Source organism: Ursus arctos, unplaced genomic scaffold (assembly GCF_023065955.2).
Source record: "Ursus arctos isolate Adak ecotype North America unplaced genomic scaffold, UrsArc2.0 scaffold_36, whole genome shotgun sequence".
Classification (NCBI taxonomy): domain Eukaryota; kingdom Metazoa; phylum Chordata; class Mammalia; order Carnivora; family Ursidae; genus Ursus; species Ursus arctos.
Window position 1 is genome coordinate 23,546,736 of NW_026623050.1, and position 26,788 is coordinate 23,573,523.

Genomic DNA, 26,788 nt, shown 5'->3' on the forward strand with positions numbered 1-26,788 from the left:
TTTTTACCATTTTGAAATTTTAATTTGGAGATTCTATTTTTCTAGATTGCAATTGGAGTACTTTTATAATATAACATGAAACAGTGTTTTGACCGAACTTTAGAAAGATAAAATATAGTTCCTCTTTATACAGCAGGCATTGCCAGTAGACCTGAGCAACAATGGTATCAGAAGTCATGGAAGTGGTGGTTTTCACGGAGCATCTGCATTTGACCCCTGCTGCCCTGTTTCTTCTTCCCGAGCTGCAATCTTTGGCCATCAGGCTGCTGCTGCTGCCCCAAGTCAGCCATTATCAATAGATGGTTATGGATCAAGCATGGTTGCGCAGCCCCAGCCCCAGCCCCCTCCACAAGCCTCACTGTCATCATGTCGACATTATATGCCACCTCCTTGTAAGTATAAATTTAACAGGCAGAGAACTTAAAGGCATATAAATGAAGCATTGTACATTCCTCCATGAAATAACCTTTCAATAATCCTAATTCATAAATTTTTAGTATTTCCTTGGCCTAAGAGTGGGGTGTATTTTTTCCATTTCTTCCTCTCTTCACCCTACATTCCCAAAGCAATCTTCTAAGGTAAAAAAAGATAGCTATTGTTTAAAAAGGTCAGGGAAATAAAAAGTATTATACTTTGTCTCTTTTACATTTTAACATTTTAATATATGAAATTGATATGAAATATGAAATATATGAAATTGAACTACATTGAATGACACCTTAGATTTCTATAAAAGGAAACCCTTAATATTTATCCTTTAGAGTAGCAGACAATTTGAAAGTTTAGTAGTTGTTGTTAGGCACAAGAAAGTAAATTTTGACCAAGAATTCTGAAGGTCAGCTGAGGCATATCAGAGAAAGGCATGAAGCATACACAGAAAGCTTGACCGATTGCAAAAAGATTTCTCTATTCATTTGATGCAGGCAATTAAATGAAGTCAGACATGGTTTTTCTAAAGAAATTGAAATCTGTGAGATCTATGAGTATCCTAAGAAGTGAGAAGTGCTCTTAGGCTATGTAACACGTATTTACTACTTTGTTACATTATAAGCTAATCATCAAATGGAAACTTAATTAATACTTTGATGAAAAAACACTGAAAATTCATACCAGGAGTACACTAGGGGTTTGGCAAGGACATTTGCTTTTGTTCTGATTACATGCAAGGAATAATTTTTAGTTCTATATCTCATTAGATTTCTTCTTCCATTCCTAGAATTTAAAAAATCTAGGTCTGGCAGATACAGCTGGAGTCAATCCAGAATGTGTACAGTGAAACCTGGGGATAATATCATTTACCTTTTCAATAACACACCTTAAGATATAAAGTATAAGTTAGAAAACAGGTTTTGGAACAGTTTTTGCAAAGCATTGACCAATGGGCAAATTCTGCTGTCCAGGCTGTTTTGTGATACCTATTGTTATTTATCTTTAATTGATTATCTTTTATTAGGAACTCAGAATGTGTGGTTTTCTGCCCCCCTCCCAATAATATGTTGAAGCAATGTATAAGTGAGTGTATTTCTTTTTAAGTGCCCTAATAAAGAAGTGTTTTAGATTTAAACTTGTTTTACTTTTATTATTAAAGTAACTTGTGTACATTGTAAGAAGTTCAAACTGCAGAATGACATAAAATGAGAAGTTAAAAGCCCTTCCCTCACATCCCACTGATCTTAATACCTTGAAGATAGCAATTGTAGCTTATAAAACCTGGAAGTTTTCTTTATACACACAAAAGTATATATATGTCTCTCCTTTTAAAACAGTGGGATCATAACAAGCATATTATTTGACTCTCTCTTTTTTCTTTTTTTATAAAACTTTAACAGTACATCTTAGATTTTTTTCCATATTAGCCATAAAAATCTAGGTTGCTATTCTCAGTACCCTCATAATATTCCATTGTATAGTAAATCAACTAGTTCTCTGTTGATGGTTACATTGTAGTTTTTCAGTCTGCTCTTGGGTAGCGTGTTAGGAGTGAGATTGCTGGGTCAAAGTGACATGTTGAACTTTTAGGAAGCAATATCAAGAACTTCTTTTTTAACTGGCAAGAGCACATAAAATAGAGAAGGAAGGGAGATGGTGTGTGGGAATGCAGAATGTCACGTTTCTAGAGTGGTTAGCAATCTGTTTTGTTTAGAATATACAGTGAATTATAACAAAGGCTGAACTTTTTACCACACACACAAAAAAATGGTTACTGTGTGAGGTAACGGAATGTAATGAACCTGATGGTGGTAATCATTTCACAAAGTGTAAGTATGTCAAATCGTCATCTTGTACACTTCAAGTATGATTGTATTTGTTAATTATACCTCAATAAAGCTGAAAAAATGATTGCTGAAGAGTTAAATTGGTTCATTTTGAAACAAAACTTTAAAATTTTGTAGTATTTGTCAGTATTATTTCTTGCATAATGATTATAGAAACAAACTTTGAATTGAAACTGGAAAAAATATTCTGAACTTGAGGAAGGATAGTTAACAATGGTAAAACATAGTGACTTCTGTTTTTATGACCAAGTACTGAGTTTTCTTAGAGTAAAGCCTTTTTTGAAAACATGACATTTAGAAAATCACTTAAAAATTTTGTCTCAGAGTTTATATTGAGCGTAATGAAGGTTTCCTTTAAATACATGCTAGCAAGGTGTCCTTTGAAAATATGGCTGAATGAGTTCATGGTTACCTAACTTTCACCCCTGCTGAACCAGACGTGATTAAAATCGAAGGAAAGTCTTCTGTTGCGAAACGAGAGAATGGCCATACCGCCATATCAGATTCCAAGAAGATCTTCCAAATACAACGAAATTGGGACTGAAGTCCAGGGAGGAAACAAACATTTTTAAACCTCAAACAGATGCATGTCTCTTAGAGTAAGAGAGATGTGTATTCCTAAAAGGGACTTTTCAACAGCCACTTTGAAACATAAAGAATGAAGAAATGGGGGAAGCCATCTTTATTAAAGCTGGCTTCCATTGCAGGTTCTTGGCAAATATGCCCCTTCATCTTCTTAATGTAGCATAGGAAAAAGGCACGGGGCAGGGACAGAGAAGAGCAGCATTAAAGGAATATCTTTGCAGTCTTGCCCAGAAGAACTCACAAGTTCCTTTCTTCTCTATAATCAGTAATCATAAAGGAAAGCAAGATGTATGTATTTATAAAAGTATAACTTCTACATTTGACTTCACAAAAGCAGAAAACATGCATATGATAAAATTAAAAGACAATTTGGAAAAATGTTTACACCTTATTATGACAAACCTTCCATGTATACAGAGAATACTTATAAACCAATGAGAAAAAGGTGATTATGAATAGGTAATCTGGGAAGAAATAGAAGTGGTTAATAAATATAAGATTTTTCTCAGATTGGCATTTAATTTAGTTAGAACGTAGGGGTAATCAGGCACTCATGTATACTGTTCACGGAAACGTTACGGTAACCTTTTGGGAATGGTATTTTGTCAGCTGGTAACTGAGTTTAAATGATTTTCTCAGACTACGAATTCCTTATAGGAATTTATGCTGCAGAAGCTGTCCATGAGCAGTGCATGTGTGCACGCACTCACCTGCATGTACATATGAGAGAGTGAGCACAAGAGGCGTCATACACACAGGTGTTCAGTGCAGCGCTTGGGTTGTTACCCGTTTTTATCAATGGTGATTTCTTTAATAAATGGTGGTACATTTCTATAATAGAATGCTGTGAATCTGTGAATGAAGTAAAACTATATATTACATTGACATGAGAAGATACCTAAGATTTTTCAAAGAAGAAAGCAGGTTGCAATGCAGAATTGAACAGGCTCAAGCCTTAATAAAGTATTCATAAAAATGAAATGTGTACTAATATGTTCGTAAAAGACAAAAGGAATGTATAACAGCAATCTATGCTCAACTGCGTGGTGCCTGTATTTTTTTTACAGATGCTTCTTTGACAAGACCACTTCATCATCAAGCCTCTGCCTGTCCCCATTCTCATGGAAACCCTCCTCCTCAGACTCAGCCTCCACCTCAAGTGGATTATGTTATTCCTCATCCTGTACATGCTTTCCATTCTCAGATATCTTCTCATGCAACATCTCACCCCGTGGCCCCCCCACCCCCAACTCATTTAGCCAGTACAGCTGCACCAATCCCTCAGCATCTTCCTCCCGCACACCAGCCTATTTCACACCATATTCCGGCCACGGCCCCTCCAGCACAGAGACTGCACCCTCATGAAGTGATGCAGAGGATGGAAGTTCAGAGAAGGAGGATGATGCAGCATCCAACGTATGTTTTATGTTTGTTTGGTTTTTTAAAGATGATCACTCTGTGTTCTTTTTCCTTCTATTTCTGTTGGGTTTTAAAACTAAAAATCTTTAGAAGTGATGTAACTATATGAAATCCTCAGTTCACTAGGAAATTCTTTACTAACTAGAATCTTCCTTTGTCTCGTCCTGAGTTGTAGGTGCTCACGAAACAAGTTTATATCAGGTTAAAGAAATCAGACCCTTTTCAGGATATGACCCCGGGTCAATTATTTTTGTAAACCAGTCGCTCGTTCATCAGTTTCTTCAGTATCCCATAGTAGAGATTAATGTTACAATCGATGGTCCTGAGGAACAACACACAGAAGTGTCAAAGATTTAGTAAATGCTCCCAGCCAGAGGGAAGAAGAGGACTAGTAGAATTTTCAACAACTGACATTGAAAAAAGTCTTCTTCGCTTCGTTTATTTATAAACTTAAATATTAAAATACACTTTCCAAGCATCATGAAAAGACTATAATTGAACTTTTTAAAAATTGAGGATATGATTTTCTAATCCGTGGTAGCAAACTCTGTTGGTCTAATTCTGCTTGTGTATGTTTGTAAATAGAGTTTTATAGGTAAACAGCTACACTTGTTCATTTATGTGTTGTCTGTGTCTTCTTTCACACCACAAAGACTAAATTGAGAAGTTGCAGTAGAGACCATACAGCCTAAAGAGCCAACAACTTTTACCATTCAGCTCTTTCCAGAATGTGTTTGCAAACCTCTCTGTTTGCAAAACTCTTGATCTAATTAATGATCTAGCACATGGGTAAATTCTTCCTTTAGTTATATAAGGTTATTTCCAGAGTCTCTGGCTATTACTGGCATTCTCATATAATAACTCCTGATATAGAAAGTTGGCAATTTAAAATTCTCATCTTCCAGTATCTAGAAGATTACTTGTTTTAAATCATTAAGCTTAAACATGCAAAATCTGTAAATACATTAGAAACTGATAGGAAATAGGGATTAGACTATAAAAATGAATCCCGTGTATGGTTTTGTTTTTTAAGTGCCATTTGTTTAGAACTTTATGACTTTTTATATTTATAAACTTGGCTGACTTTAGACTAAAAAGAGAACATATAATAATCTGGCATGCAGAATAAAGAGTGTGAATGGAGCTAATATCAGTTTCCCAGATATGTTAACATGTACTTGCATGTGTTTGAATAAAATGCATAAGGTTAAAAGTTTTTTCTCTTAAAATAAGTTTCATCCATTAAAATGGATGAATGTCATTACAATATAGAAGCAAAGCAAAATAAAGTAGTTTCCATTTTCTTCCCTTATATGTTTATATAAAATGACTTTTTTGTGCCTACGGCATTTGCTGTGGTGTTTAATTTTTAAAATTTTATCACCATTCATTTCCCATTATTCTGTTTAAAATATCTGCTGTAAAGATAATGTTAACATTGCATTTTTCCTTGGATGATATTTGAATTGGAGGCATTATAATAAGCAGTGAGAATTGTGGGGTTATGGTTTCTTGATTTATTAATCATTATATACTTTTATATTTTTGTAATTTATTATAGAAGTAATTTTATTACTAATTTATAGATGTTTATAATATTAATACTAGATTGTTTTCCCTACATTAAGAAATAACCAATTATTCAATTATTTCCAGTGGTCTTTTTGTGTTCTGTGTTTCCAGGCGGGCACATGAACGGCCCCCACCCCATCCGCATAGGATGCACCCAAACTATGGTCATGGGCATCATATTCATGTGCCTCAGACTATGTCCTCACATCCTCGACAGGCTCCAGAGAGATCTGCCTGGTCAGTATCTTGTTTATTTCAAAGTTATGCTCAGCAGCCTGTAGTAGAAACGTCAGAATAGATGCTTTATAGTGGGATGCCATGCAGACGGGTGATATGGAGAAATTAGAATTCCAGCTTATCTGTGAGGCACTGTCTCTGGGCAAGTTACAGAAACCTGCGGTGGAGAGAGGAGCTTGAGTTCTGGGGCAGAGAACCATGTCAAACAGGAGTAGAGCTTTTTTGTTGTTTTTCAGGGGTATCTGCCATCAAAGTTAACTCCCTAACTGGATCTTTCACAACTTCCTTACCCACTCCCCCACCTTTGTACTCAGATCTGCTTTACCACTCCTAATCCCTGTTTATTGACAAGGGAAATCGAGCCTGTGTCCTAGGCATGTGGTCTTTTTTAGAGAAATGGAAGCCGATTTGCATCTCTGTCTGTAGGCAGAGTTTGAAACTTTGATCCACAATGACATTTGAGGCAAAACATAAGAGAATAAGTGAATGAAAATTGAGTATTTACCAATTTTGTTCTTTCTTAAATTTTGTTTACCCTTACGTTATAAGGTATAGAAGTGTTTGTTCTTCTAATTATCTTGATGCCAACAACCCACAGACACTATCCAACAAACAAAAGCCCTGGGAGCGTCTGTAACATTCATATAAACCAGAAAATGAGGCTATTGTGTATGATCCTCAAGTGGAATCAGACTTTTAGATTGGAAGGAACCTTAAGGGTCATTCATCATATTTCCTTCGTAGGATGTGAAACTGAATACATATGCTTTGCTTTTCATGGTCACAAAATTGAATTTTTGAGTTTTAATTGCTGAAATGAATTTGAAATTAATTACATCTTTGGAGCTAAATTATCTTTTTCTCAGCTGTGTCAGTTAAGAAACTTTATATTACTTTAAAAAATATTAATATACTCCCCCATTTCTGTTGGTAAAAAAAAAAAGACACAGTAAGGATGGCTAAAAGATAGTGTTCTCATCGTTTGTCAGGGAACTGGGAATCGAAGCTGGAGTGACCGCAGCTACTTACACACCTGGAGCACTGCATCCTCACTTGGCCCATTACCATGCACCTCCACGACTTCATCACTTACAGCTGGGAGCTCTTCCTTTAATGGTAAAATAGAAGAATTTCAGAATTCTGACATAGTCTCCTTCTAAAGTATTCTTCCTTTTCTAAATTAAATACTTTATTGGAAAATTTTTAAATGTTATTAGTTGTTATGGTGTTTTAATGGAATTTGAGAATTATTATTAGATTGAAATTGTGCTATAAAAAGATGTAAGATATATTAAAGTCTGTATTTGTATTTGCATTGTGAAATGTACACTTAATATAAAAAATGATAGTTTTTTCTTCTCTACCAAGATGACAATCTTAATCCACTGTCACTAGAACATATGCTTTATTTTGTCACACCTACTAATAGGTCTGTTTTGATACGTTCATCCTTTATTTTTTGATCTGCAGGACTATACTGATTCTCTGTCTGATTTGAACAGATTCAGATCTTGTTGATACCAATTTGAGTTCTAAAGAACAAGTTCAGCAAAAGTATATTGAGTTTACTGTTCATAATACCTACTAGTTATAAAAGTGGTACTAGTAAGGAAGTTTTTTCATCTCGTGGGGGTAAAGACATTGCAGGAATGGTTTCCAAGATGCTTTATTATAGCTGTGACTTAGGCTTAGGAATTGAGAATGGTACTCTTAACAGTGGTTATAGCATGTAAGGAGCTGTCAAACAGCAAAAGCACAAGGAACTCCAAGTAAGTTGGTATCTGTAGGTCTTAGGGATGGGGGTTACTCAGCAATAAGAAATAAAGCTGCCTTCCTGCACAAAGGAGACTGAGGGAGGGTTACAGGGCAAGTGCAGGTTTAAATAATTTGAGGGGCAAGAGTTCCTTTCTTATTTCTAGTTTTCCTTAGAGATGTGTAGGAGGTTAGGTTATCTGCTGAGAGCTTGGTAGTGTTGATTTTGACTGTAAGGAAAGTTGTAGATATTTGAATAATAGGCTATGAAGGTTAAAAGTTACTGCTTATTTTAAATTCTTTTCAGTTACATACGAATTGTCTCTTAAAGCCATAAACTTGCTAGAAGTATGTTGTGATTCAGTGGAAGCTGACTAAAAAATAATGTTGGAGATTTATTCATAATGATGGAAGAATGGTACTCTATACCAGAATCTCCCTTTTTAATACAGTCTACTGTTGTTATGTACGGTAGTTACATTTTATAAAGTTGTGCAAACACTGAGTAGGTAAATATAGAGCCATTTTTCTTGCGGCAAATATAGGGTTAGGTTATTGCAAGCCTCTGGTCACAGCAGCCAGTCAGTACCGAACCTTGTTTTGATGTCTGTTTCAGTTTAAGACACCTTATTTGATATGTATTATTGAATTATTAGTATTGAGCTCGTGGCCAACAAAACTCATGCCTGAATGAAGCTTATCTACACACATTTTACCCATAAGGCCTATCACAGCCTTCTTGCACTTAGGAATACTAGCCCCCAGCACTTAAGTTTGGTGGCCATTTTAAAATCACCAGTAAAAAGCACAAAAATGGAAACTCAAATAGATCACAGAAAGACCCTTGTTTATAGTATAAGAGCTGAAGCAAGAAGGCGGAGCCTTGTTCTGTGTGTCAGGCAACTCAGATTTTTTTGCTGCTGTGTACGTGTCCGTGAATGATGGAGAGCACAGGTATTGATTTTGGAGTTATAAATAATTTTTATCAAGTAGGCAAGTTCATGAATAATGAAGATTGAGTATGCCTAACAAAAAATTAGAAAACAGTATTAAAACTTTCACTTACAGAACCAAACAAAAAAAGGAACCAGAGTAGCTTTGGCTATTAGGAAGTTAGAGGAAGGGAAATAAGTTTTGTTGGAAAATTTTGTTCATTTTTGTTTCATAATATGGTTTAATAAAGTTCTCTGAAACTGACAAAATCTTAGGAAAATTTTGCGCTTTATATGTTTAGCCTGCCAAGAGCATCAGTATTAACTTTGGGTATTTTCTATTTAGGGTTCTTTGTGCAAAATAAATCAAGTAGAAGAAACCTGTTATCTCATGGAAAAGCTTTTTTTCTTCTTCTTGTATTTTAATAGTTATTTTAAGAGATTATATTTGAAGAGGAACCTAACCCTTTTACAGAGTGCTTACTTGGAGTCATGTGTACTTATTGAAGTTGAATTTTGTGAGTAGCTGATGGAGAGAATGGAGTGTCTCAGTTATTTAGTGTGTTAAAACATGAGCTTACTCTTACTTGATTTAGCCTATGTCTTCTATTAAAATAGGTTCCTGACATGGCAGGCTATCCTCATATTCGTTACATTTCATCGGGATTGGATGGAACATCATTCAGAGGTCCTTTCAGGGGCAATTTTGAGGTGTGTAATGCAATTAATGAAGATATTTGTCACAGTACCTTTAATGTAGAGAGAGAATATATGTATTATTAGTATTCATAGTTGAGTTGGATTGCTGCACTGGCTGGGGATCAGAAGGCAGCACAATGTCTGAATTTTTGATACTGCTTCTGGGGGTTATCACAGAAAGATTTAATAAGCAATATTAATCTTTGTATCAGAGTTATCCACATAGTTAAAGGTGAGTAAATAAAAATATGTAATATAAAAGAATATAGCAGTTTGTGAGATCAATATAAATACCAGAGAAAGAACTATACCATTAAATGTGGGGGAAAATCTCAACTGCTTTTGACTAAGCTTATTTTTAGAGAAACACTACTGGACAAAAGAAACCTAAGTAACCTAAGTTCGTAGCTAACTATCTTTTTTGAATTTTCAAGAAGAACAAATCATTTGAATATGATTTGAAGTTTTGTTTTTTTCTTCTTGTCAGTTTGGAAGTTGGAGTTAGAGGGACTTTGAACTATCCTTTCATTTGTTTCCCTATTTTGCTCAATGATTCCATCTTCTCCACGCATACATACTAACTGACTTCTATAGTACCACGTAGTAATATGGTGTCCTAATCTGTAAGGATAACTTTGCCATACTACTACATTGGCTGAGAAAAGAATTATAAACATTTGCCTTACCATATATGGCTTTTGTATTTACATTGCAGGTTTATAAGTATGGAACTTTATTGCTTTTACAATATTAACAGTGCTGTTCAAGAAATAATCATCCTGGCTTTTGATACTAATTATTCTTTACCTTCAGGAACTGATTCATTTGGAAGAAAGATTAGGAAATGTGAATCGTGGTGCATCCCAGGGGACAATTGAAAGATGTACATATCCACATAAATACAAAAAGGTAAGAATTTATCCTATAAAATGTCTATATATTATTGTTGAAGTGCATAAAATTTAATATTATGGACCTTTTTTGAGATTATGGAGTCTAGCAACTACATTATTTATTACTAAAACAGCACGTATGTAGTTTTTTGTTTTTGTTTTTGTTTTTTTTAATAATTGACAGTCTAAAAATACATATTCGAAGTTTCTTACCCTGCCGACCCCAGTCTTCCTTCCCAGAAGAAAAATCATAGTTAAGGCTTTCTTAGGTAATCGTCCAGATATTTTTATGCATTTACAATAATCTGCATGTGTATGGATTTTTTCTTTCCCTTTCAAAAGTAACACAAAGGGGATGATATGCACAGTTTTGCACATTTTCTTTTCCTCCTCTTCCCTCACTCACAGGTCACCCATGTTCTTTTTAATAGCATATACAAAATTTCATCATATGGCAGTACCATAATTTAACTAGCCGTTTATTTGGACATTTAATTGATTTACATTTCTTATATTCTACCCTCAATTCCTTATGTAGTAGTATATCTGGAAGTTAAGGAGCAGACATGTTAAATAAGTTTCTTTCAACAAACAACAATGTCCTCTGCTACACAGAGAACAATAAAGTATGAAAATTACTGTTCTTTGTATTGTTTTATCTGTTTTGTAAGTATATTAGTGATTTAGGTCCTTTCAACTATCTAAGTCCTAAATGTCTTCTAATTTAAGTCCTTTCAACTAAGCTAAAGACTACAATTAGCATTAATTTATTTGGGTATTATTTGAAATACTCATTAGTAAAATAAAATTCATGTAGCTATACTCATGATGGAACAAAAATAGAGTTTATATTGTGTATCATCCTAATTGTGGATTAAAAATAATAGAAACTAATGAATTTCTGTTACATTTGATTTTGCTTTTGATGCTATTTCAGGGTCTTAAAAGAACAGTTGGTGGTAGTCACTTAATTCATCCATGAATTCATGACAGCTGTACCTGGGAAATGTGGGTGTGAATGTTTGGTTTTGTTTTGTTTTTGTTTTTCAAGTAAACACAGACTTTACTCAGTTGTTCAATAATGTCATCTCTACTAATAAGGTAACAACTGATTGGTTCTCACAGAGGAAACTGCACTGCAAACAAGATGGGGAAGAAGGGACTGAGGAGGACACAGAGGAAAAATGTACTATCTGTTTGTCTATTTTAGAGGAAGGTGAAGATGTGAGGTAACTAGACATTAATTATCTAAAATCTGTTGTCAAAACTGTACAAGAAATTTTATTTCAAAGTAGACTAGAAACCAAATAAAGATTATTCCTGGCATTACCTGTTACCAATATCTGACATGTAGAATTGCCTTTTTACAGTGAGAGGAAGAATAGAAGGATGAGTCTTTGTATTACCAGCAGAGGGGTTGGTAGTGGAAAATAGATGCCAAATTAGGGGTACACCAAGATTTGGCCAGGGAAGTTTCATGATCAGATTGTCTTCTATACATCTTTCAGAAAGGAGAATTTGGAGGCTTCACAGCCTAAGACAATTATATTAATGTATTCAGAGCTTAAAGAGGGCAATCCTCATTAGCTCCATGCAATTTGTCTTACAGTATCTTTTATAAATTAGTTTTGTCCTGAAATTCTCAGTTTATAAGACTCTTCTCTCCTTGCAGTTTTGTGATTTAGAAATGTTACTATGCTACCCACTTTAATTTTAGGCTTTTTCTTCTTTTTTTTCTTTCTTTTCTTTCTTTTTTCTTTCTTTCTTTCTTTCTTTCTTTCTTTCTTTCTTTCTTTCTTTCTTTCTTTCTTTCTTTCTTTCTTTCTTTCTTTCGAGAGTGAGTGAGGGGAGGGGCACAGGGAGAGGGGAAAAGAGAATCTCAAGCAAACTGTACACCCAGCAGGAAGCCCAACATAGGGCTCATTCCCATAGAGCCTGAGATCGTGACCTGAGCCACAATCAGGAGTCAGATGCTTAACCTACTGAGCCACCCAGGCGCCCCAGGCATTTTCTTTTTATAATCTCTTAAGTAATTGTTTTATTTTTATTGTCTTTCCTCATGTAAGATAATATGTGTAGAAACAAGTTCTATAACATATACAACAGAACCACATGATGATTTTGTTGCCCTAACATGTAAGGATAACTTTTTCATATTTCTTCAGTTGGCCGAGAGAGAAAAAAATTATGCACAATTGGCTACCGTACCACATAAAAGGCTATTTCAAAAACGTTTTAAGATTTTATTTATTTGAGAGAAAGTGTGAGCACACGAGCGGGGGAGAGAGGGAGAGGGAGAAGCAGACTCCTCGCTGAGCAGGGAGCCCAATGCAGGCAGATCCCCCAGGACCCTGGGATCATGATCTGAGCTGAAGGCAGATGCTTAACCATCTGAGCGACCCAGGTGCCCCAAGGCTATTTCAGAACACTGTATTTCCAAAGAAGGTTTATAAATATGGAAGGTAATTATATTTACAGCATTGACAATCTTGTTCACACAGTAATTGGAACACCTCTTTTTAGCTACTGATTTTATAAAATATTAGGAAATCTGAAAGTGTATGACAATTCTTAACAGTGGATGGAAGTAGAGCTGGACACTTTAATCAGTAACTCTATATCTCACCGCTCATTTAGATTTAATATTATCATGTATTGCCTGGAAACATTATTTCTCAATTTCTAATTGATAGCCTAGGGTAGTATAGTGAAGTAACCATCTTCTTTTAACCTACTTTTATTTTTTCCCTTAATTTTTTTTTGAGATATAATAGACCTATAACGTTGTATTTATTTCATTGTATTACAACATGGTTTGATAATACAAATATATTCCAAAACGGATTAACCTACCTTTAAAAGAGTAGCATGATATTAAGTGGATATAACAATATTATTGAAAACAATATTATTAACCTTTAATCAGTCATGTACTCAAGTTTAATGTATAAAAATCCTCTAGATAAAAAATAATATTGTATATTAACATTCCTTAATTAATATATTTACTGTAACATGAATGCTAATGTTTTTGAGAATTAAATGAAATACATTTTTAAATGCTGAATAAATGCAGTGATTTGATATTAAAAATATATTTGCAGTATTATGTCACAGGGAACATACTGCCAACCTCGTTGCATTGGCAGCTCAGGTATAGAAACCAAACCGGAATAATTGCCAGGATAATTGTCATTCTTAAAATTCTTATGATTTTATGTAATTTGGTTCCATAGCTGTGACAGTTAATTATCGTGGTCATTTACACATTATGTTGCCCAAAGTAGTAATTTAATATAGGTGTAACTCGTTAGAGAGATTGGGTATATGGTTTGTTTGTTTTGTTTTTTTAAAGAAGGGAAAGACGCCTAGTAACTTCAAAACACTGCTGAATTATTACATGTTATCATTTATTTAAAAGTAAATGCCACATGCAGTTGTCATGAAATTCACTTCTGCAATTTTTGCTTTTTGTTTTGTTTGCCTGTAATAGACGCCTTCCCTGTATGCACCTTTTCCACCAAGTGTGTGTTGACCAGTGGTTGATTACCAATAAGAAGTGCCCCATATGCAGAGTGGACATTGAGGCCCAGCTGCCAAGTGAAAGTTGACACCATGTTTCAGAACTCTTGCCCTCCCTCTCATTCCCATCCTCCTGGTACTGCAGTCAACCAAAGATGGCGTGACTTACCTGCGCAGATTTGGAAGCCTTGAACTTAAGAGTGCGGCTCTGCTGTATGGTACAACTAATGCTAGACCTACAGTTTATGTATACAGTTGAGTTTGATGTATTTATAAAAGCTTTTTTTTCTAGATTTGACATTTTTCCTGTATCATTTTACTGTATTTTTGCATGGTTCCTTGTATTGCATTTCTTTGCACATATTATGGGCTTGTGACCCTAAACTTGCAGGCAAGATTAGCTGCTTTAGTAAGTAGAATTTTGTGGTCTTTTTGTTTTTTACATAGTACCAGGTCTTGAGAATTATGAATTTTTTTATCCATTACTAACCTTTAATTTAATCAATCATGTACTTTAGTTTAATGTATAAAGATCCTCTAGAAAATGATAATATTGTGTATTAAGACATTCCTTAATTAGGACAAAATGGCTGCTGTATATTTACAATATGGAGTTCTGAGTTAAACACCATCCTTAATAACTGGGAACAAAATACAAACCATATTCAATCAGATGCAGGTGGTATTCATATCACCAGAGTGATCAATAGAAATTTTCTTGGTGTATCCTTTTCCTTTCAGCACAATGCAGATAGAGTTGAATATTGATATCATACATTTAGACTGCTGTTCTGATCGTATTTATCTTTTTCCTACATCGTTTAGAACTTTATTTCCCTGAGTCAGTTTTTGCTGCTGTGAAACAGCTCTGATGAACACTAAATACTAATTTCAATTAGCTGGATTGTACATACTTGCAGATTTAACAAAATTTTAGGGAAATTGAAGAAGACATGTAGAATTTTGTTCAGTCTTCTGCTAAGCACGTATAGTAAGGATATCTGCTTAACATTGATTTTGTAATAAACACATTCAGTCAGGATTTAGAATTGCAGTCATTGGCAGGTATCTCTGCATTCATAGAACTTCTAAAGGTCCCAGGATCACTTTTAAGGGATTTTATTAGTTTAAAGATAAATAAAGTCAGCTGAATCTACATGTCTCTTGTTTTATTTCTCTTTAAACTTGAAAACAGTAAATCTGCAGATACTGTGAGGCACAAATTATACTGTCAACCTACTGTTGCTCTGGTTTTAGACTCCCACTTCATACATTACCAAGAGTCGATCACTGATTTAAAAATTTTAATTTCTATAGTTAAGATTTACTGCATAATATAGAATATAAAGTTAAGTTAACATACTAACATTTCTCCTTTGGAGAAAGTTTTAATCCACTTCAGGATGCATATTATCAAGATACTTTCATATACAGGATAGCCTAATTTTATTTGTCTAAATATGCTTAATATGCCCCAGATTGCAAATGCATCAGTCAGTAACGTCACTGTCTGTATGTGGAAGACATGTTCCCATGGATCATATGTGAAGATGTCAATAAGCTTGCATTAAGCCACCTGCTTTGTAAGTGGATTGATTAATAAATAACTTATATTTCTATTGTCTTTGTGTTTCATAATTAGTTTTATAAAACAGTTTATATTAAACATCCTGAAATTCAAACATAGTGATCTCACTCAAGTTGACATTTGCATAATTTTCATATTCATTCAGTTATGGCTACTTGGGGTTTGTTTTTTTTTTTTTTTTTTTTTTGGTATTAGTAAATGTAACACTGTAGTAATTGTCAGTATCAACATGCTTCAACATAGTTATGTGTAGAGATGGAGGATGGACTATGGTTAAGAAATTTGGATGTAAAATAACGTTTTTTAAAAAGAATACTTGATCAGGCTGTAGTTGTTGAAGGGCAGAGGAGGGAGACAGAAAGAGTGACCATAGTCCATGCGTGCCATCTTACTAGGAAAGGAGCAAGTAGCCTGTCGTCAAGTAGCCTGTGATGGATGTAGGACTTTGCACTGGAAAAACCAGGGTCCCTGTCAAGGGTGGAAGAAGTATATATGGGGAGAACTCTATACAATGGGGTCCTCCTGATGTTCCCCAAAACACAAGAAGAACAGATAGATTTCTCTATTTTTTAATATTACATCAGATTTAGATGCATGACTACCTGTTGACCTGTTTCATAATTGCTACTGATTTTTTTTTTATGTAGATAAAGCCTTATTTCTTTAAAACTTATTTAATACAAATATGTGGCATAAACCTCGATTGTTAATGCAGGAGCTTAGTAAGCAACTGCAATTAGTTACAGAAAATGTGATTAGTAATGAACCAAGTACAGAAGATAATAATTTTTAATATTTTAACTTTTGTGCTTTGTTTTTGTGTCTTCCATATCCTGCTGCATCTTATGTCAAAATGAAAATTTCAGTGATAGCTGTCCAAATACTTTAGAACTAAAATTCTTTTGTCAGAAAATCCTTATTTTTATTGTTGTTAATATGCAAGTGATAAACTGATATTTGAAACATTTTTCTTACTCTGGTGACTTTATTTTAGCTGCTAACACGCTTCATCATTTGAACCATAACAATTTGACATACAGAAAACTCTTTTAAAAATGGTATTTGTAACACTTAAACAGACTCTGGACATTTTACTATTAGTTTTTCATAAATGGGAATACTTGAATTCTGTAGCAAATACAACCTGATTTCGAACTTACCTTCCAACTCCCCTGGAAACACAGTTTCTTACTTCTTGAAGACTTCATGGGGCACCTGGCTGGCCCTGTTGGTAGAGCTTGTGACTCTTCATCTTGGGGTTGTAAGTTTGAGCCCTGCCTTGGGTATAGAGATTACTTAAAGTCTTAAAAAAAAAGAAAAAAGACTTAATGTATCACAATATTAGATATGTCAAGGTTGAAATATCTTCTCTCAGTTAATGACTCAATCATCTTGAATTAAGAATTACAGTTGACCCTTGAACAACATGGGTTTGAACTGCATGGGTCCAGTTACACGTGGACTTTTTTCAATAAGAGTATAGTAAATGTATTTTCCTTATGTTCTTTTTAAAAATTTTTTAAATGTTTAATGTTTTATTTCTTTGTTGTCCTTATGATATTCTTAACATTTTATCTAAACATTTAAATGTTTAATGTTTTATTTCTTTGTTGTCCTTATGATATTCTTAACATTTTCTTATGATATTTAAATGTTTAATGTTTTATTTCTTTGTTGTCCTTATGATATTCTTAACATTTTCTTTCTTCTAGCTTACTTTATTGTAATACGGTATGTAATACATACGTTGTACAAAACATGTTATGAGTATGTAATCGATAAGGCTTCTGGTCAACATAGGTTATTAGTAATTAAGTTTTGGTGGAGTGAAAAGTTACACATGGATTTTCCACTGTGTGGTTGGTGCCCCTAATTCCCCCCTATGGTTCAAAGGTCAACTATATGTCCAAAACAACTATTTCTTTTTCTTTATTCATTCATTCTTTCATTCTTTTTTTTCTTTTTGAAATAGGCTCCATGCTGGGCATGGAGCCCAGTGGGGGGCTTGAACTCACGACCCTGAGATCAAGACCTGAGCTGAGATCGAGAGCTGGACGCTTACCGACTGGACGCCCCAAAACTATTTCTTACTAAGAAAAATAAACATTACCTATTTTGTGGCTGGACCTACTGGGCACTGTCTCCTCTCTGCCCTGTGTATTCTGTACAAATTCACAGGCCACACAAATGATTTCTGTAGTTGTGGAAAGAATATAGGTTTTGGTGTCAGACAAGGGCTTTGAATTGTGCAGCTTTGAACAACTTAAGCTTTCTGAGCTTCATCTGTCTCATCTATAAGACAGAATGGGTTGTTATTAGAATTAAAGGAGGTAACAAGTGCAAAGAGCTTTGCATGTAGTACAGTCGTGCTGTTAAATATTAAACACTAAAACTTTGGCAGTTCCTGCATAAAATTGTAAAAAAAAAAAAGAGTAGAAGTTCTCCCAGTGCTCACTGCATTCCACCCCACCACCCAAACAGCTACCCTTGCCCTTGATAACCAGTGGTAGCACAGCATGGTGCTGAACCATAGATGATGTTTGTCACTAACCTTTCTCTTCTAGGATCCGAGAAGATAATTACTAGGTAAGAAAGAACACTCCTCTTCAGCCCTTCTTTGATGGGTTGGAATTTTTCTTCTAGTAGAGGGATGGAGGATTCCCAGCAGACTTGCCTTCTTGCCTTGCCTTTCAGTCAGAACAGGGGCACAGTTAGTTGCCCATCAATACCATCCAATGCTGTATTTTAGGCACCCGTTGCCACTGGATCAGAATTGGCAAAGGGTAGGAAACCATTCATCCTCTCTGATCTAAAGGAAACTTTTAAGGAGAAATTAACAACTAGAATTTCTCATTTCCCCCTGATTTTTTGCTCACCAAATTGTGCAATGCAAGGACGTGGTGCCTTTTAAGGTTTAATTAAGTACCTACCACTGAGAGCTGCTTCTAGGCTTATTTTTAGGCGAATAGCTATCACTGAGAGCACATGGAAGGTATGGGTTTCTAAGAGATGCTTTTGATTAGCCCAAACAAATTGTATGTCTCTTTTAATTCTTTATCATCACTACAGAAAATGGACTGGATTCACTAGAAACTAATTTTCATTGTGGGCTCTGCTGAATCTTGAGTGTGAACTTCTAAATCATTTTTGCTTTAGGTGGTAATATTCAGTCTCTATGTGGGGGAAAAGCTTTGGGAAGTGCAGAATTCTGCAGATTGTCATTGATACGTTGTGCTCTGTAAAGGAAGAATTTGACTTTTTCCACTGCCTGTGTGATTGGTAGCACAACTCAAGACACTCAAGTTTCCAATCTGGCAGTTCCAGGATGACCCAAAGCCTGCCCTTCCCCCATTACATATGTGGAAATTCTTCCATAATATGGGATGCTCCAAACTTGCTATCCTAGGGATTCTATCCTTTAGATTTTCAAGAGCAAGAGATTTCATAAGAGGAGTGTTGGACAAGGGAATTGGAAGAGATGTGGTAAGTCTCCCATCCACTGCATCCCAACCTGCCTTTAAAAAGGCATGAATGTCTTCATTGAACTGCTATCGAGACTACCATGCTGTTAGCATTTGCTCAGAGAATAAGTTGTTACGGTGTACCTGGTTTCCTTGAACGTCACTATTAGCCACACACTCCCCAGAGTTTTGTATTATCTATTGCTGTGAAATAATTATGTGTAACTCTAGAACTTAGTGCCTTACACATCAAACATCTCAGTGTCTGTGGGTCCAGATTTTGGAAGCAGCTTAGCTTGGTGCTTCTGGCTCAGGGTCTTTCATGAGGGTACAGTCAAGATGATAGCCGGGGCCCTCAGTCATCTGAAGCCTTTACTCGGTCTGGATGATCTGCTTCTAAGCTCACTCACATGGCTGTTGATAGGTGGCTTTGGTCCCCTATTGGCTATTGGCCAAGAGACCTCTCCTCGCCCTATCAACAGCATTGAACAAGCCATCTTGGAGCTAGTCCAGATTCAGGGGGAAGGGAGATAGCTACCCCTGTTAATAGAAGTGTCAGCAAAAAGATTATGACTATCTTTAACCTACCACAGTTACGTAAAACGAACCCTCCTGTTTTGTTAGAATTACTACTACGAACTACTGGTTTTTTCCCTCCTAAACCAAAGTTTAGCATATGGGAAAGCCATGTGTGTAAAATGATGTTATGTTCTCACACATAATCAGGGGAATCAATAATGGAAGAACTTTAACTTCTTTATGCTGATATTCGAGTAAAAGAAACCTATGGGGGGACGCCTGTGTGATTCAGTCAGTTAAGCTCAGGTCATGATCCCAGGGTCCTGGGATCGAGTCCCACATCGGGCTCCCTGCTCAATGGAGAGTCTGTTCCTCTCCCTTTGTCTGCTGCTCCCCCTGCTTGTGCTCTCTCTCTCTCTCTGTCAAATAAGTAAAATCTTAAGAAAAGAAAAAAGAAAAGAAAAGAAACCTATGGGATGGAGATAGCTAGGTATTTCTGTAATTTAGAAAGTCTGCAGCCTTTTTTTTTTTTTTTTCTACAGAGAGAGTGAGAAAGCACAAGCGTGGGGAGCCACAGAGGGAGAGGGAGAAGTAGGCTCTCTGCTGAGCAAGGATCCCAATGTGGGACTCGATCCTAGGACTCTGGGATCATGACCCGAGCTGAAAGCAGATGCCCAACTGAGCCACCCAGGTGTCCCTCTTTCTGCAGTATTCTTGATAGATGATTATTGTGATGGTTAATTTTATGTGTCAACTTGACTGCACCATGGAGTACCCAAACACTTGGTCAAACATTGTTCTGGGTGTGTGTGTGGGGGTGATTCTAGATGAGATTAACATTTGAATATCTGTAGATTGTGTAAAGCAGATTGCTCTCCCTAATGTGGGTGGGCCCTGTCCAATCAGTCGAAGGCCTGAATTAAAAAAAAGCCCAAAACATCCTGGAGCACCTGGGTGGCTCAGTTGACTGGGTGTCTGCCTTTGGCTCGGGTCATGATCCCAGGGTCCTGGGATCAAGCCCCGCATCAGGCTCCTTGCTCATCAGGGAGCCTGCTTCCCCTCCCCTCCCCTCCCCTTCCCTCCCCTCCCCTTTCTTCTCTCTCCCCTCCCTCCATTCCTTTCTTTCCCCTCCTCTCTCTCTCTCACTCTCTCCCTCTCTCTCTTGACACCTAACTAGTGCAATTATCATGCCTCTGGTTATATTCTTCCAGTGATGATGAGGTCACTACTTATTGAAGCACATTTCTTTTATAAAGTTACAGTTATTACTATTATTGTTTTGGTAGATGTTCCTATAACTTAAGTCATAGGGTCCTATTCTACATTCTAGAGCAATGCAAAAGTAAGTCTGGTGTCTTCCTGTATGCTAACTCGTCAGATGTAGGGACAGCTATCTTGAATTTTTTAAGTCTTCCTCAAGTGAAATATCCTTAGTATCCTTGACTTTGTTTAACCTGGATCTTAAGCATCTTCGCTGTTCTTGTCACCATTTTCTGGATACTTCTAGTTGATTAATGTTCCTCAGAGTATGATACCTATAAATAATTATTACTCCAGATGTGATCTGAGCTTAAAATATATGGAGTTACCTGACTTCAACTCATGTTGATGTGTTAGGTCTTGGAATGGTGGTATTTTCTAAGGGAGCATAGGTTTCCTAAAGGAGGGGTGTGCAAATAGAAGGAATAAGAATGAATTGGAGGGGCATCTGCTGGCTTAGTTGGTGAAGCATGCAGTTATTGATCTCGGGGTTATGAGTTTGAGCCGCATGTTGGGTGTAGAGATTAAAGATCTTTAAGAAAGAAAAAGAATTGGAAATGGGTTACAAACTGAAGGGAAATGAGACAGTCTTCACTCTGTCATCTGTGTGAGATGGGGATTGGCTCTTGTGTCCAAGGAGGCCTGCACATTCCCAGGTGCAAGTTAGTCCAGCATTGGGGCCGTTAGTGAAAAATCAGCTTGATATTCCAACTGGGACACTCCATTCTGCAGCTCCTCAGTATTCTACCAAAGCTGATAGGATATGATACAAAAATTAGAGTTCCTCACAATATTTATCTGTTGTAACAGAGAACAGGAAATGCATAAATAATTGAACACCATAATTTTATAGCTCTTGAGTCAATGGTTTATTATCCTCAACAGAACTTGTACCTTTTCACTTTCTAAGGATGAGTAAACTATATTTTTATTCTCTCATTTACCTTATCTCTATATTTTAAACACCATGAGGGCAGAGACCCAGTTTTCATGCCTTTTCCCCCATCTAAGTAGTATGCACAATGCCTTGCTCATAGAAGGCATTAAGTTTATTTAAAAACAAAGGGTGTGTCTGGTTGGCTCAGTCAGTTGGGTGACTGACTCTTGGTTTCAGTTCAGGTCATGATCTCAGGGTCCTGGGATAGAGCCCTCCCCTCCCCCATCGCATCAGGCTCCATGCTCAGTGGGGAGTCTGCTTGAGATTCTCTTCCTTTCCCTCTGGTTCTCCCCTGTATGCATGCACACTCTCCCTCACTCTCTCAAATCAATAAATTTTAAAAACAACAACAACAAACATGGATAATTCACAAGCTTGAGATCCAGATTTTAAAGAATCAGTTAGAGTGGAGGCCCATGGAGGCACTAAAAAGGTGTTTGTTTCTACCTCTCTGGGTCGTCTTGCTTCTGAGCAAGTTTACAGGCCGTAGACTGGGACATACCCATGCACCCTGTTCAGCCAGTAATAGGTTATCTGGTTACCTACATGGGATAGGTAATGTTGACCTATTGGTTAAGGTGAAAGATGTCAAGATGATGCAAGCAAGGCAGAGGAAAGGCTTTCTTTTTGTAAGAAAAGTGACTGACCCACCCTTCCTTCTCCCAAAGAAATTAGCAATGGAAGTTACTATTTTTATGTTTAACTTGGTTTGCATAACTCTTGAGAGAAAATTTTAATGTAACTACTCAAAACTTTCACATTCATTACAATTATTATCCGTCACCTATGTTCAGTTATTTGCCGAGGTTCTGTCATTCTTCCAAAATTGCCCCTCATACCTGTTTCTATTTTTCATTTTTCACACTCATCCAAGTCAAATTTTTGTGACATCTCACCTGGGAAACCTTTAGCTCCCCAATCCACTACAATCCAGTCTTCATGCTGCCCAGTGGGTCAGCTTTCTAAAACAAAGCTTGACCAAGTCATTATCCTTCTTAAAAACATTGCATGATTCCTCGTCTTCTGGATCTTTTGTAGCTTTATCTTTAACATTTCTATGATCCAAATGCGTCAGACTACTTCCTGTTTTCCACAGATTTCTTCCCACTGCTCCCACTTCTTGAACACCTTTGCCATCCCCGCCTGCTAAATTCTTTTTTTTTTTTTTTTTAAGATTTTATTTATTTATTTGACAGAGATAGAGACAGCCAGCGAGAGAGGGAACACAGGCAGGGGGAGTGGGAGAGGAAGAAGCAGGCTCATAGCGGAGGAGCCTGATGTGGGGCTCGATCCCATAACGCCGGGATCACGCCCTGAGCCAAAGGCAGACGCTTAACCGCTGTGTCACCCAGGCGCCCCCGGCCTGCTAAATTCTAACCCTTTCTTCAAAGCTCAGCTCAAATGTTTCCTTGTTAGTAAGCCTTCCTTCATCTACCCAGAATTAGTCTTCTCCTTTGTGCTCAGTCTTTTATAGGTTCTGCCTCTTATAATAATTTTGTCCCTATAGGTCTTCCCCTCATTGTTTTGAACTTGAGGGCATGGTTCATACTTTATTCTTCTTTGTTCCCTGCAGTGCCTTGCAAAAAGTGACATTTTAGTGTTAATATAGCAAATATATTTTGTCTTCTAGCTAGTGGAGAGAAAAAAATCAGAAAGGTAGGCAGAAATGGATGGGGGTGGGTAAGAGAAATGGGATAAGTGCAACTGAGGGAGAGAACATGGTAGTATATTAGGAAGATCGCTGGGTTCTGATAAAAATCTGGTGAAAATTGTGATTTGTCGATTACCTCATTCACCGATATATAAATTATATATTATGTATATTATGATGATATGTAAATTAAACTGGGCCCTTCATGCCCTATGGTCTGGAATAATGGCAGCTGAAACTCACAAAGGACAGAAGTAGAAAAGCATTCTTCAAGGATGTAGAAACCATGAACGTGAGCTGAGCTTTTGGACTTGTCTTATATACTAGCAGGTAACCCAAATGTGTCCTAATAAATATTCAACAATAAATAAGCACCTTATTTATTCTAGGCACTAGAGATAGAATGGTGCACAAAACCAATACCCCTGCCCCCATGAAGCTTACATTCTAGTGCATTTGTTCAAATTAAGTAGCCCCTGGGTTAAGCTTCAGATGGTCCTAGTGGCCTGCCTTTGGGACTTCTAGAAGGGCTGTTAGGTTTCCAGCCCTGAACTGACCTACGGCAATTTTTGCTGCTTGAAGTTCTTGAGTTCTGCAACAGTGGCTATCTGTGAAGTACTCCCAATGGGGGAAGGTCCTGGAAATCTGAGAAAAAGAATCCCAAGGCCAGGAGAAAAGGGGCGTATGTACCTGAATAAGAAATTGGAAGTGAGGAGGGTCTGACAAACAGCAAGCAAATCTTTGACCATTCAGAACAGCCTGTGAGCCAAGACTGCAAGCCCCTATCCCAAACTGGGGGATTTTGGTGTCAGAAAAGAAGAGTTCCCATCTGGCATTCCAGGACCTAAACATTTGTGTGAGAATCTCAGAACCTCTGTCTGTCTCTGACTCCCTTTCATAGTGTTGGAATACACTAGGCAACAGCTAGCTACCTTGAAGCCCAATACCTCCTGCCAAGCCAAGCCATTCACCTTGTCTGCAGTCATGCCAGTTCAGTACCGGTGGTCCGTGCTTTTGCTTGGGGTGCTCCCTCTGTCTGCAAACATCTTCCTTCACCCTATATCCACTGGAGTTTGTATGTACACCTTTTCAAAGCAGTACTTGACCAAGAAATTGAAATGAATTGATTATGTGGAATTTTACCATAGTGTAAAGGGCCATTGGCCTTTAAGAAATTTATTTTTGGTTAATTTAATATTTGATTTCCTTCAATGACTGTTTCAAAGTTTTCCCACTCTTTCTGCCACATATAAATAAGAGTGACAATGGGTGGAGTGACAAATATAGTGGAAAGATCACAGGCTTTGGAATCAGACTAGAGTACGAATCCTAGCTTTGAAACTCAGAAGCACTATGATTGCAGCCAAGACGTTTAATAGTTCTTTTTTTTAAAAGATTTTTTTAAAATTTATATATTTGACAGAGATAGACAGCCAGCGAGAGACGGAACACAAGCAGGGGGAGTGGGAGAGGAAGAAGCAGGCTCCCAGTGGAGGAGCCCGATGTGGGACTCCATCCCGGAATGCCGGGATCACGCCCTGAGCCAAAGGCAGATGCCTAACGACTGCGCTACCCAGGAGCCCCAGACGTTTAATAGTTCTGAACCCTAGTTTCTTCATCTGTCAAGATGGGATAATACATGAGGAATGTTAACAAGACTTATTGTGGTGATCATTTTGCAATATATACAAATATCTAATCATGTTGTATACCTGAAACTAATGTTATATGTCAATTACACCTCAATAAAAAAATGACAAAACATTTCGATAATACTACCTACTTTATAAAGATTGTTATGTGGATTCAACAGGAAAGTTTATATAAATTAGTATATAGGAACTGTGATCAATAAATGTTACCTGAGAGAGGAGGGAACAGGAAATATAGGAGAACTAGGGGGCCTAGCTGGCTCAGTCAGTACAGCTTGTGACTCTTGATCTCCAGGTCCTGAGTTCAAGCCTCACATTGGGTGCAGAGATTGCTTAAAAAAAAAAAAAGAAAAAAAAATATGGACTACAAGGCATTAAACAAAAGGCTGAATCAAAAAGTTTATTTGTAAAGTTCCAGGTTAGTTGCAGTGAAGGATATAAAAAATATTTCCATTTTTAATGAAAATACAATCTGTCTAATATGGATTAAATTATTCAATGTTGACAATGTCAAGTCAGTTAATAAAAGCACTTTGCCATTCACATCATTCCTGTTTACAAAGCCCTGTGAGTGGGTGAGGATTGTTACTTTCATAGTTCTAGCTTTTGATATCACAATATTATAACAAGTAAAAATAGAATTTTACTCACTACTTCAGTGCACTAACATCTATTTTTCCTTCTTAAGCCCTTTTCACTGGATACCTAATATTCAGTAATCAGTCAATGGATACACTAACATCTTTCCATGCCACATAGCAGCTGCAATTATTTGGATTTTACAGAAGAGGAAACCAGTTTAGAAACGTCAGATGCAAGGGCAAGGGCAGAATTTAATCCAGATTCCTTAACTTCATTCAAGCCTCCTTGGTACCCCAGTAACAGTAGTAAAAAGTGGTAGAACAGAAAGCTTGCTCAAATTCTTGGATGGAGGCTGCCATCAGTTGTCATTCCACTACCTCTACCGTGGGCGTTGGACCTTTCCTCTCCCTTTTTCCCTTCCTCTTTCCAGTCTTGACCTGATCCTCCCACCCTTCTGCCCAAGGCTGGATTACACCCTCTTTCTCATTTTAAAATCTGTTACACGTCATCGGGTAATTTATTCGATGAATATTTCTTTTCTTTTTTCTTTTTTTTTAAAGATTTTATTTATTTGACCGAGAGAGACAGCCAGCGAGAGAGGGAACACAAGCAGGGGGAGTGGGAGAGGAAGAAGCAGGCGCCCAGCGGAGGAGCCTGATGTGGGGCTCGATCCCACAAGCCCCGGGATCACGCCCTGAGCGTGAAGGCAGACGCTTAACGACTGCGCCACCGAGGCGCCCCTCCACGAATATTTCTTGAACACCGACCATAATACATACCGAAGAATGCGCTAGGTGCCGGTCATACAACGGGGAGCTCACATGAATCACGAACCACACAAACCACATTTACCTTTTTATTTTCCTCTCCCTGGGAGTCTTAGCTTTTGAGTAAATGCCACAATTCCCACTCCTTTATCACGCGTTTGAGTCTCAACCACCTAACAGTACTGACTCTGAACCGCTTAGGGGTGTCTACTTCCCCACTCAGGCCAACCCAACCTAGACTCCCAACTCGAAATTTCCGGAAGAGGAATAAAGGTCAGAAATGGCATTTCCAAGGTGTTTCCTAGAACCAACTTCCGCCCAGCTAGTAGAAACGTAGAGAGATTGTTAGGTGAGACCTACTCAAAATTCAGAGAAGGCGTCCTACGTCTGAGTCCTCAGTGAGAACATTTCATTTTTGTTGATCTTAGAGGCCGAGATTTAAAAAAAAAAAAAGAAAGACAAAAAAAGACAGTAGGCGGAAAAA

At 37.0% G+C, this 26,788-nt stretch overlaps 1 protein-coding gene and 1 long non-coding RNA gene across 13 annotated transcripts in view; one reads left to right on the plus strand and one right to left on the minus strand.

The window, feature by feature from the left end:
* The window catches only part of RNF111 (ring finger protein 111), a 113,190-nt gene extending 97,686 nt beyond the window's left edge, over positions 1–15,504 (plus strand). For 5 of the 11 annotated variants that reach the window (XM_048219685.2, XM_048219689.2, XM_048219693.2 and 2 more), the window contains exons 7-14: positions 134–392; positions 3,929–4,277; positions 5,937–6,089; positions 7,079–7,205; positions 9,392–9,484; positions 10,286–10,381; positions 11,467–11,594; positions 13,859–15,504. In XM_048219685.2, coding sequence (XP_048075642.1) covers positions 134–392; positions 3,929–4,277; positions 5,937–6,089; positions 7,079–7,205; positions 9,392–9,484; positions 10,286–10,381; positions 11,467–11,594; positions 13,859–13,976 — 1,323 coding nt within the window. In that variant the 3' untranslated portion in view covers positions 13,977–15,504. The remainder of the gene's footprint in view (positions 1–133; positions 393–3,928; positions 4,278–5,936; positions 6,090–7,078; positions 7,206–9,391; positions 9,485–10,285; positions 10,382–11,466; positions 11,595–13,858) is intronic. The other 6 variants (XM_048219708.2, XM_026518587.4, XM_048219709.2 and 3 more) reach the window with 3 other exon arrangements.
* Positions 1–26,771, minus strand: LOC113269685 (uncharacterized). Of its 2 annotated transcripts, none has more exons than XR_003321536.4 (6): positions 26,665–26,771; positions 25,166–25,287; positions 18,027–18,162; positions 16,636–16,778; positions 7,123–7,197; positions 1–4,602 (listed from the first exon to the last, which is right to left on the minus strand). It is a non-coding gene; the product is annotated as an uncharacterized LOC113269685 (long non-coding RNA). The 2 variants fall into 2 exon arrangements; XR_008957122.1 differs by lacking the exon at positions 26,665–26,771 and adding an exon at positions 26,390–26,649 and having other exon boundaries at positions 641–4,602.
* Between the last annotated feature and the right edge of the window lie 17 nt (positions 26,772–26,788).